This window comes from Thermobia domestica, chromosome 2 (genome assembly GCF_964235325.1).
Source record: "Thermobia domestica chromosome 2, izTheDome1.hap1.1, whole genome shotgun sequence".
In the NCBI taxonomy this organism is placed as follows: Eukaryota; Metazoa; Arthropoda; class Insecta; order Zygentoma; family Lepismatidae; genus Thermobia; species Thermobia domestica.
The window spans coordinates 179230581-179243741 of record NC_137455.1 but is presented as its reverse complement, the minus strand read 5'-3'; the positions used below and the strand labels follow the sequence as shown (position 1 = coordinate 179243741).

Sequence of the window (13161 nt, the reverse complement as noted above, 5' to 3'; positions counted from 1 at the left end):
CTGAGAAAACAAGCTTATCCTTCTTGTTGACTTGTTTGCAAAATATATCACAGAATTATAAATTGATAAAATGATAGTGCAAAATGCATTGTAATATTAAATAATGCATATCTTTAAATGTTGCCACAAAACACATTTTTTTAAAAGACAGATTTCTTTGCTTTTCGGGAAAAGCAATAAAATAGGCGATTTTCTAAAAATAATCTTATCTGGATGGACACCCTATATATATATATGGTATCTATTGCCACCCCGTGTATCTTCGAATCGACTGCAAATATGAGAAAACGCAAAAACACGTCCATCATTATTTTAAGAAGCTTGAATTTTGAGCTGTAAAAGCCCGACCCCCATATAGGGGTACGTAGGGTCAACTTGAAAATTTAAATAGCAAAGGGGGTCGAGTAATATATCGTTGGAAAGGTCTCGACATGAGAAATATTTTGCCTAAAGTTTCAAGTCCCTATATTTACTCCATCCAAAATGGTGGGGGTTCATATTTCGTGTCCATAAAGTCCGTTGCCACCCAGTGTATCTTCGAAACAACTGCAAATATGAAAAACACAAAAACACGTCCATCGTTATTTTAAGGGGCTTAAATTTTGAGTTATAAAAGGTCCACCCTCGACACCCCCAGATAGGAGTACGAGTGGTGGTGGTAAAGTCCTTCACTATAGGCTCCAGCGTAGTGTTTGGTACATCCGAGTACCGGTTTTCACAAAAATGACATGTGGTGCCACCATAGCTCTCTCCACCACACCATGACTGATGCGGAATGATGCCATTCAAGATTTTCAGAATCTTAACCTCGGCCTCTCGAAATGATGAGGCAGACTCCCTTATTTTCGATGGTGAACAGTTCTGATCGGTGGAGAGAATCTGTGCCCATTGTTCGCGTATCGGTGAAGGAGGTCGCATTTACGCTTCCTTTACGTCCTCAGACGCAACGTCAAAGTATCTCATTGACCATCGAGAAAGTTCGAAGTCTAAGATCCCCCTTGAGTATGATCTGGAGATGTTCATATCATGGTTCGTTACTGCCTGTTTCTTAACGGGATTTCTCCTCATACGCACCGCCACTGCTTTAACAGCTTGCAGTTCGTGGATGGTCTTCTACGGGAAGGTCCTAAACGGACCCAGTACAGGGTTTGAAAAAAGTTAAAAAAAAAAATTTAAAAAAAAAATAAAATAAATAAATAAAAATAATAATAATAATAATAAAGAAGCCCAACCCACCTGAGCCCGTATGGATTTTTTCGAGTATTTTCGGGTTTAATTGGGTTTTCTCAAAATATTTCAATGTCACTGGGGTAAAAGTGTTAAAATGTGATTTATATTTGAAGATTATCATTTTATCATTGTCAGAACTTGCAACAATTTTCGATTCAATGCTGTTTTGAAAAAAAAAAAAAAATCGCCATTTTGAAATTTTATGTTGGATCGCCGCCAAAATATATACAGCTAATTTAGAATGTCTCGTGGTTATACTATGAAAATTTCAACTTAAAAGACCGAAAATTGCGCTTTGTAGCGTACATTCCCGCTATTTTGAAGAAAAACAATGGTCGCCATTTTGAAATTTTACGTTGGTATGCCGCCAAAATCTGCACAGGAAATTTAGTGTGTCTCGAGCTTGTATCCTGAAAATTTAAACTTACAAGACCGAAAGTGGTACCCTGTAGTGTGTGTGGTACAGACAGACGAACGAACACATGTAGATCGAATCATCTTAGGAACCTCAGTGACGTTCGCAAATATGAACACTAAATATATTAATTTAAAACAAAGATATATAATTCATGTTTTCTAAAATAAATGTTTCACAATGTCTTACACAACATAAATATTTTCCAGCGTAAAATAAATGGTTTTATTGTTGAAGTTCACTTCCGATACATTGTGCGTTCAATTATGGGAATTTCCCTAGGACTTGTTGCACGACGTTCTTTCCAGAAAACCTAATTTAAAACAATTAACAAAGATATAATTCATATTTTATGAAGTAGATGTTTCAAAATGTCTTGAATAAAATTAAATATCTTCCAGCGTAAAATAAATAGTTTTATTGTTGAAGTGTTATTTCCGATGCTTTGTGCGTTCAATTGCGGGAATTTCCCGAGCACTTCTTTCGCGACGGTTTTTTTCTTTTTAAAAAATGCAGCTTTTAATGTACATCCAAACATCCACTAGTATGGAAGTTTGAATTCAGCACTTGAATTAGTAAGTGTTAGGTAGCTTTCGGAACTCTGAACATTAAGCTTCTTAAATTTGACGATAATTTTTACGCTATTGCTGGTGTTGATTCTACAGAATGCTTATTTGAAGGGTAGCAACAAATAACTGAACTAAACTGTTGTTGGAAAACCACATTTAAAAATTACTTTTGCAGCTTCCAGAAACATGTTCGCTGCCATTAAGTACAGTTTTCACTTTCTTGGGGAGCTCACGTGGTTCGGACTCCACGTTGATCATTAAGTCCACGTCTCATATAACCGCTACTGAACAGGATGTTAAACTGAAAAAAATCAAGTCAAAATATTCCTTATTATTAGAAAGAAGAAAATACATTTTAGGAACTGTTCATTTTTGTTCAATTAAAGAATAACTTGTGAAGGACTTCTTTTCTTGAAAAATGTTCTCAGTTCCAGAGCGGCTGACTAACATATCGAGCCTTTGCAAGAAGAAACAAAAGTACGCTCGAATTGTGGCGCTCTAATAGGTTAATTTTTGGGCCATTTTTAGTGGCAATTCTCACGCAATTTCTGTAGCTTTCTTAATTCCACGGGAAGACAACCAATACGTACTCATGGAACGACAAATATTTTATGGCACCATTTTAATTCTGTGAACCAATAATACATACAAAACTTTATATTTCCAAATGAAATTACAGTGAAACTTGCTTAAACGAACTTGAATAAGACGGAAATCCGTCTATAGCGGACATTTTTCAAAGTCCCGGCAGCTCTTATGGGAATTCCTTTACAAATAGTTTCTGTAAAACGGAATCTTCCGTAACGCGGAAATGGAAAGCAAAAATAGTCCCAGGGAACCTTTGAAGCATTCATAAACCGGAATCTCTTTTTCGCAGTGGAAGGCTGCAACAGGTTACCTTTCATCTCTCTTGTGCGTGTCTTATTTGGAGGTGAAGAGATCAATATGGAATGCCACTTAATAGAACAAGTGAACCCTCCTCCATTAGTTCTTACCTTTAAATAATGTATCTCAAAATACCGCTAGAGATTTGACCTCGTTTTCCTATGACGATCTTTTGCTGTTCGGAAGCACTGAAGCAGATGATTGACAGGTTATTTTTCATGTACCATTTTTTCTATCTGCATTTGCTTTCAATCCTCCAGCTGTGAACTTCACCTGGTCTTAAAATAATGCTGGAGTCCACAAGTCTTTGTGTTGGAGGCTCTCCAAAATCTGAGAATCTTCATTTACAGCTGGTGCTTGTTCACGGTTCACTAAATTTGCCCCAAGCAAATGCATTTCGAACATAATGACAGAAAGTTATTAAAAACAGAACTAGAGGGGGAGTGGAGCGAAAGACAAGTACATTTCTACAGTGTTCTGAGTTTGTGTTCAATATCGTGTTTTTTCTTCTGTGGTTAAAACAAGCTGTTTTTATAGTGTTTTTATTTTAGCCGTACAGACAATGGCTAAAAGACACGTGACTCTCACTTTGGATGATAAAGTACAAATCATTGAATCCAAGGAAAAGGACAAAATTTCGGTGAAAGAAGTCATGTGCCGTTTTAAGTGCGAAAAAAACAAATTTATGATACACTTAAAAACAAGGACAAAATTCTGAAGTGCTGGATGGAAGGGAATGGCAAAGCGAAGCGGGTAGGAAAAGTAACGGGCAACGAGAAAATAAACGAACTGGTATGGGAGTGGTTTGTAAGTGCCAGATCGAAAAACTTGCCAATTTCTGGTCCTATCTTACAAGCTCAAGCTCTTTCGATTGCCAAATCTTTGGGGAAAGTTGATTTTAAAGCATCGTCGGGGTGGTTGGACAGTTTTAAGTCTAGGCATAATGTTGTGTGGAGAGACGTTTGTGGTGAGTCAAAAGATGTCGATCCGAAAGCAATTGAAGAGTGGATCCCCAAGGTGCGTAACTGACACAAAACTATGAACAAAAAGACATTTTTAATGGTGATGAAACGGGTCTGTTCTTTCGGGCACTTCCGAGCAAGTCGTTGGCATTGCGTGGGGAGAAATGTACAGGGGGGGAAAATGTCGAAAGAAAGACTCACTGTGTTTTTATGCGCGAACATGACAGGAGAAATGGAAAAGCCTCTTGTGATTGGGAAATCTGCAAACCTCGTTGCTTTAAAAATTTAAATGTTAAATGTCTGTCAGATGTGTGGCGAAAGAACAACAGTGCTTGGATGACAAGTACCATTATGGAAGAATGGTTAAATTGTTTCAATGCGAAGATGAAGAAAGAAAATCGTCACGTTCTGTTATTCTTGGACAATGCCCCATGCCATCCTCATATAAAATTGTCCAATGTTACTATACCTTGGTTTCCTGCGAATACTACAAGTGTGTCACAACCTATGGACCAAGGTGTAATTTTCACCTTTAAAAGTCACTACAGGCGATTGGTGCTGGAATCTCTAGTAAGTAACATGTCATCAAGCAATTCTGCAAGCCAGTTAGTGAAATCGGTGTCTGTACTTGATGCTGTAAATTGGATTGCTGTTTCTGCTAAAAGAATTAGAAAGGAAACCATAGCTAAATGTTTTATGAAAGCTGGGTTTACGGAAAATTCTTCTTCTGAAAGTTTTGACATACCAGAAATAACGGAGACTGCTGAAGCCGTTAAACTCTTGTGTCAACAAAATGGACAACCGGATGACGGAACAGCTTACATTTCAAGTGATCAAGATATAGCAACTTATTCTACGATTGAATCGGCTGCGGATCTCTTGCATGGACCTGAAACTGAAGAAGAAAAAGACGACGATATCAACGAAGTTGAAGAAATCACAGAACCTAAAATTGGTTCTTTAAGAGAAGCTCTTCATTATGTTTAAGACCTCATTGAATTTGCGGCTGACTCAAATTATTCAGACCTTCTAGAACCATTCTTTTCTGCCAGGGAAGTGTTACAAAAGTCTTGTCACAAAGAACAAAACAACTTACCTTGAAAAAATGTGAATAAGCATGGGGGGGGGGGGAATAATGATGGTAAACTGCAACTAAAAATAGTTTGTGTAACTTTCTAAACTGCATCTTGAGTTTCAGTAGATTTTCTTACATCTATTTGAAGCGTACACATCATTTGAAGTGTTTTAGTACTGTGAGAATATTAAGTGTTGTGTGTCCTGAAAACTACAAAAATACAGAATATTTTACGTGCCTTGTGTGTGTGTGTGTGTGTGTGTGTGTGTGTGTGTGTGTGTGTGTGTGTGTGTGTGTGTGTGTGCGTGCGTGCGTGCGTGCAGAGTATGAAAGACTGTATTTTGGAGTTCCAGAGCAAATATAAAGGTAAACTATAAAACCATTTCCATCTGTCTTATTTTTGTCGCTATTTATTTTCAGATTTGTATAAAACGGAAATCTGTCCAAAACTGAAACAAAACTTGGACTCGTAGCTTTTCCGCTTTATACAAGTTTCACTGTATGTACACTCATGTCCAAAATTATTGTCGCATGTCTATAAATATGTTATTGTAGGAATATAATTTGATAACGAATTCGCCCGGTATTTCTTATAATGTTAGTATGTGTATAATCGACAAAGACATGTATGTGGAAAATTTCATATCAAAAGAGCAGTAAATAAGAACAATAAAACGAAAATAAAACTTTTTTGTCCATTTAGCAACATTTTGTTTTACTCATTCTAATTTTCGTATTTATAATTATTTTCCTATGAAATTTACCACAAATAAACATTTTCCGATTATACACATACTATCAGTATTAAAAGTACCCTACACAATCATTATCAAATTATATTCTTACTAGAAGACAGATATAGATATGCGACAATCATTTTGGACATGAGTGTACATTAATGTGCAATTCCAAAAAAGTGGGGGGGCAACTGCCCTCTTTCCCCCCTAATCGCCGCCCGTGACCAACAATAAAACTATTTATTTTACACTGGAAAATATTTATGTCGTATAAGACGTTTTGAAATATTTATTTTATAAAACACGAATTATATATCTTTGTTTTAAATTAATATATTTTGTGTTCATATTTGGCAAACGTCACAGGCTCCAGGGATGATTCGATCTACATTTGTTCTTTCGTCTGTCTGTACCACACATACTACAGGGTATCACTTTCGGTCTTTTAAGTTCAAATTTTCAGGGTACAAGCACGAGATACACTAAATTTCCTGTATAGATTTTGGCAGCATACCAACGTAAAATTTCAAAATGGCGGCCATTCTTTCTTCAAAATAGCGGATATCCACGCTACAAAGTCACGTTTGGTCTTTTAACTTGACATGTTCAGAGTAGAAGCACGAGACACTCTAAATTAGCTGTATATACTTTGGCAGCGATCCAACGTAGAATTTCCAAATGTCGGCCATTTTTTCAAAACTGCAGTGAATAGAAAATTGTTGTGACAAGTTGTGACAATGATTATCTTGAAATATAAATCACATTTTAACACTTTTACCCCAGTGACATTGAAATATTTCGGAAAAACCCAATTAAACCCGAAAATACCCGAAAAAACCCATATGGGTCCAGATGGGTTGGGCTTTTTTTTAAAAAAAAAAACTAGTTTTTTCAAACCCTGACTCAGTATCAAAGAATCGCTGGATTGTGCGGTATATAAACATGCGACTGTTTTCCAGTTTTTTAAACGTGTTGAAAATTTCATTCGCATGTTTTCCAGCTCTTTGTGTAGCGCTATCAGTGCTATGCGGTTTTCGTAATCACCGCATTCCATTCTCCCTATAGGGTTATGTGTAGAAATATATCCCTTTCTACAGCAGTACTCACAATGTCATCGTACATTCCAGCACCATATTCATTCATTCTCCTCACAACGAATAGTACTGCAGCTGCTGGAAACCGTATTTATGGCCAGACTTGTTTCATCTTGAGTTAAAGCCTACAATTTGTTAGTTTTAAAGGCATGTAAGTATGTAAAGTGATTATAGATATCTGGTAAGTTCTAAAAAGACAAAAGAATGGTAATCGTATTCGGGGTCACGGTTTACTTTAAAGCAGGTTAAATAATCAGGCAACGACTGCAACAGTCATACATTGAGTAGGGTGTTGCTTGTATATCTGTGAACCCAAGTTCGTTCACGGTCCAAGAAATTCGTCATTCTTCAAGTAGGTAGTGTCAGTTCCATATAGAGAAAAAAGATACGTAGTTTTGAATTTACATTTTCCATTCGAAATTAAAAACTGCTGACGGAAAGTTGCAAAGTTTTCTACATTGATGTACTTCGCCTTATTAAAAAGAAAATAGCCTTCCTACCTCACTTTCAAAACCATGTGCTACTTTTGTAGGAGGATTTGTTCCAGAAGCTAATTCTTAAAAACTGTTTATTCGTTTTCTACAGGCCTCATTCATAAAATACTGCGTCTACGGTTATGAGAGTTGAGTTGATTTTAGTTTAGCGTCCCTTTCAGCAGCGAGGCTATATGAGACGTGGACCTACTGATTAACGTGGAATCCGAACCACATGAGCTCCCACCGGGAATCAAACCCGGGTCTCCCACGCCATACGGTTATGAGAAAAAACCCTTTAAAAAGAGTGGATTTCCAGAACTTGATGCAGATATAAGTATACGATATGTCCAAGTTGCCCCAATACTACTACCTGACGGTAGTTTTCAGAAGCACTTCGAAATCAGAAGAGAAAACATGCGAAGACTATTCGCCTGATAGATTGCGACTTGAATTCGAAAGAGTGGCGATATTCTTAATCTAGATTGCGTTTACTTTCCATTTACCATTGTTACTATAGAGCGTCTTCTCTCTTAGATTGCAGTACAGAGTAAATGAAGTGCGCTGTTGCCACATTTCTTCCGCAGTATGTTTTCTTCTGAAGAAAGACAAAAAGTGACCGAGTCTGTAAATAAAGCTTTCCTTAAATTCATATATTTTGAACCCTTTTGTCGTTTCATTGTCAGATTCACTTGGAATGGTTAATTGGAGGATATGAAACATCAGTCTAATAATTGCGTGCTAGAGATTTCCTTTTATGATGGTTTATAAATCGTTGCAATAAAATGTCGATAAGAGGAATACGAAATCGAAAGAACATATGAAACGAATAGAAAACATATGATTGAAATCAGGGGCGGATCCAGGGGGGTGATAGCACCCCCCTCCCACAAAAGGGAACTTTCTTATTTTATATATAAGTAAAACTCATCCCAGAGCTTGGAGCTCTTAAAAGTAGCTCTAAGAAGCAGTATTACAACCCACTGCCCGTCCAGAAGTCCGTCCTGGATCCACCCCTGATTGAAATAAGTGACAGACTAAACAGTTTCACACAGAAATTTCCTGTAACAATTGTGGGGCAAACTAAGGAATAGCAATAGGTAAAATACTGCTACTGAAGTTGGATAAGAGTGAAAACTGGAGTAGTGCGATAGTGATACGTGTCGAGAAAATATGACGTACGAAAACGTTCATTCGTCTGTATTGCGAAAACTCAAAATACCCGCAAATCCAATTCCGTTCGTCAAATAAAAGTTACATCGTAAAGTATACTGTGAAGGCGGCTGTTCCCACTTCCGATGGTTTAGATCCGATTTTATCCGCGGAACAACAGTATGATATTTAAAAAATACCAGGTGGTCTAAATGAAACATCGCACTATAATAGAAATTATAAATGCAGTTGTGAATATTAACGAAAGATTTGTATTTATAAAATAAAATATTCATAATTGATTTTGTTCATATTTGTGAACAGTTGTGAATGATAAGATTCCTCCTTGAAGGTTTAGTAACAGTGCTCTGCGAGCTTATTGACTGATGCCACACGCCAATTCGGGTGACGCGGACTATAGAAAGTATTTCTATGACCATGTTTCGTTCTTATGAGCTATTCCAGCAGATGCTTCTGGTCTCACCCGCTACTCTCCCAGCAACGCCGACGACTTGCGAATTAGACAGTAGATGATATGAAGAGGGTCTCTAAGGTGCAGCCCAGTGTAGGCATGTTTGCATGACAAGAACTAATCCCATGGTGGTTGTACACGTATGCATAACTAGTGTCCAGTATCGATATCTTTGGCAAACTGGGTACATCCCAGATTGTTCCATTTCTTTCCCCATGGGACTGGTATCTTCAAGGACATTGACAAGCCAAGCTATCTTGTACGTCCCTGTACAGAAGCGGCTCAAAGCATTTGCAGCATCTTCCGTTTGTCCCGCACACTCCCCGGTTATATCTTCAGGGTTTGAAAAAAACAGTTTTTTTTTTTTTGTTTGTTTTAATGGCCACCATTTTGAAATTTTATGTTGCATCGCAGGTAATTTAGAGTATCTCGTGCTTCTACTCGGAAAATTTCAACTTGAAAGACCGAAAATTGCGCATTGTAGCGTGGATAAGAGCTGTTTTAAAAAAAAAGAAAAAGAAAAAAAAGGCCTCTATTTTGAAATTTTACGTTAGTATGCCGCCAAAATCTATGCAGGAAATTTAGTGTGTCTCGTGCTTGTACCCTGAAAATTTAAACTTAAAAGACCGAAAGTGGTACCCTGTTGTGTAGTATGTGTGGTACACCAAGAGCGAATAAAGCTAATGGAGGTGAAATATTCGTCTAATGATCTAAAGGACGAATGAACAATTGTAGATCATCCCAGGAGCCTCAGTGATATTCGCCAAATGTTTTGTTGAAGTTCACTTCCGATACTTTGTGCGTTCAATTATGGGAATTTCCCGAGCACTTGTTGCAAGACAGTTCTTTCCAGAAAATGAATTTAAAGCAATTAAAGATATAATTCATATTTCATAAAGGAAGTGTTTCAAAATGTCTTAAATGAAATTAAACAATTTCCAGCGTAAAATAAATGGTTATTGTTGAAGTATTCACTTCCGATTCTTAGTGCGTTCAATTGCGGGAATTTCCCGAAGTATAAAATTGCATATTTTACTTCAAACAGGCTATAAGCATACTCCATACAGTAACCATTTTAAGATATGTTTTTTTTTAGGTGTTTTTGTTGACTTTCAGTCAAGAAGGTACAGCATCATCCCTAATTATCGTAGGATTATGGTTCATACGTCGTTTTGTTCAGAATAGAGTAGGCTTTCAGACGGTACCAGTCACATGTCCCTATCATTTACACTCATGTCCAAAATTATTGTCACATATCTATAACTGTCTTCTTGTAAGAATATAATTCGATAATGATTTTGCAGGATACTTTTAATACTGATAGTATGTGTATAATCGGAAAATGTATGTTTGTGGTAAATTTCATAGGAAAAGAATTAAATACGAAAATTAGAATAAGTATAACAAAATGTTGCTAAGTGGACAAGAAAGTTTTATTTTTATTTTATTGTTCTTATTTACTGCTCTTTTGACATTAAATTTGCCACATACACGTCTTTGCCGATTATACACATACTAACATTAAATACCGGGCGAATTCGTTATCAAATTGTATTCCTACAACATATTTATAGACATGCGACAATAATTTTGGACATGAGTGTACCTGATGGAATTTTTTGAAGGGAAATCGGGATTTTTTAACAAAAAAACTTCAAAGTTTGGGCACCCCCGGGGAAACCTGAAAACCTGAAAAAATCTTGAAAAATACTACGTAGTGTACTAATTACTTGTGACAAATTACAATTTCCTGTCTTCAATAGTAAGGGCAGAAAAAAATTTTACCCATGATGGTAAAGCATGAAAAATCGACCAAAATTTTCCTAAAATGCACCCTACAAGATTTAAAAATTTCCTGACACGTCCCTATTATTGTAGGATGATGATTCATACGTCGTTCTCTTCGAATAGAGTAAGCTTTCAGACATTACCACCACATGTCCCTCGGACGTCCCTAAGGAGGGAAAAATTGAGGAAAATAGGTTTTTGTGAACTTAATTTTTTTATTTTGGGGCTTTCTGGCGCGGCCCGGGGTAAACATACAGATCTGGAAATAACTTGCAAACATAGTACTTGTGGTACTAATTACTTGTGACAAATACCAATCTCCTATCTTCAATACGAAGGGCGAGAAAAATATTTTCCCATGTGGGAAAAGCGCTCCAAACTACAGTAGTAACAGAAAGGATATTATGTAAAAAAAATTCCTGATACGTCCCTAATTATCGTAGAATGATGATTCATATGTCGTTTTGTTAAAGTACCACTCAGATGTCCCTATCATGTACCCGAGCGGAGCAATAATCGCGAAAGTGGGATTTTTGGTGAAGAAATATATTTTTTTTTCTTTAGCCCCTCTGAACCCCCCTTCTGTGTTGACGAAGAGATCCGAAAAAATTCAGATAAAAACTAAAGGGTCTACTAATTGTTTGCATAAAACTTCAGAACTTTAGGGTTAAAGAGAAGCTCACCAAAAAATGTTTAAGGGTAGACCTCACTAAAAACGGGAATTTGTAAAGTGATGACGTCATACCCCTATGTTCCGACGCTCGGAAGCGTATAGACCCTTCCAAGGCTTTCTTCAATGCCTCCTCTCTTGTAAAATAAGATTTCAAAAAAAAAAAAAAAAAAAAAAAATCTGAACTAAATAGCTTTCTTAGTTCTCTTTTAATCGAATTTTGAAGACACTGTCTTTTCGTAGTAAAAACTACGATATATCTTAAAAGGGTTAATTTGTTCTATAATTATGTCAAGCTAAGGTAAGGTTTCTTATTCATTCAGAACTTTATAAAGGACATATGTTGAAAGGTGTTGTATACCTTAATGCGAAAGCATATAATTCGCCCAAGGAAAGACTAAAATCTGATAAAAATCACTATCAATGTGATCACCTTAGTTGTACCAACAATATACTAACAAAAAGCTCAAAAACCCAGGCGGGTTTTAGTGTTTTTTTTTTTCAGGTGGGTCCAACCCGAAAAAAAGTTTTTTTCGGGCTGGGCCCACTTGGGCAAATTTTGTGCATCACCCTGGGATCCATCGGGCAGCTACCGAAATCCGAGTACATCCTTGCTGTGTCGAATCTCCTATACGGAAAGCGAAAAGACTGCCCACGAACTAGGTGGGGAATCTAACTACCAATGCTGTATTTGGGCGGAGAATAGGAAGAACAGAACAAATCAAACAAGTACTTCACATACTTTAGTGTTTTTCCTTCTTTCGCCCCTCCCCCCTAACTATCTGCTGAAACCGTTTATTGAAGAAGCTTACATTTTGCGTAGTGTTCTGTGATATAATGTTCTCACAAATTTATGGTCGGTAATTTTTGTATTTATGTTCATAATACTATGTAAGATATATATTTTATGACCTTTTCTTCCGTAGGGATGCTGAAATGATGCGTGAGAAGCAGAAAAAGGCTTCTGAGAAGTGTGGCACCACCGCCAGTTAAAATAATTTCTCTGTATTAATTCATAATGGTTATTCAAGGTGATAGGTAATATGTGGACATCAGGGAATTTGTAATATCCAAGTATACAATCGGAGCTGTTACTTGCTAAAAATAAAATTCCAGCTGGTTAATTTCCAAATCTGTAAAGAAGAAAGTCTGATTTGTAACTTATAAGCACTTAACTCATTGACTTGTATTTGTTGTAGTTTTTTCATGTTCTTGTACGATTTTATCTAGAAAACAATAGGCTGAGATAACTTTCAAAATTTATTCTATTCACCTAGAATATTGTATATACACTACTGTATGTTAGATAAAATGCTTTGCAAAAGATTAATTTGGTTCCATTAAACATGATATATAATAGAAAAAGTTTCAAAATGGACATTCTAATTACTATTGTACTTTATTGCACAATGAAATAAATACTCTCAGCCATATGGCAGATCGTCTTTTCCTTATTTGATCACCTCTCATGGAGTTTTGACTTACTGAGTATGTTTAATCAGTGGATTTATTTGCTCTATTACGAGTGAGAACAAAATCCCGCAGAAAAAATGAAAAACTATAGATGTATTAAACGTGACATTATAATCTATTTTCTACCATGATATTTTTTTTCTAAAGAAACTTAGGAGAATAACAC

At 36.4% G+C, this 13161-nt stretch overlaps 1 protein-coding gene across 1 annotated transcript in view; it reads left to right on the top strand.

Annotated features, from left to right (window-relative positions):
- LOC145677622 (putative SERF-like protein) overlaps positions 1 to 12960 on the top strand; it is a 28466-nt gene extending 15506 nt beyond the window's left edge. Inside the window, exon 3 of the mRNA XM_081748077.1 lies at positions 12449 to 12960. Within this exon, the coding sequence (XP_081604203.1) occupies positions 12449 to 12515 (67 nt within the window). The 3' untranslated portion in view covers positions 12516 to 12960. The remainder of the gene's footprint in view (positions 1 to 12448) is intronic.
- The last annotated feature ends 201 nt before the right edge of the window (positions 12961 to 13161 follow it).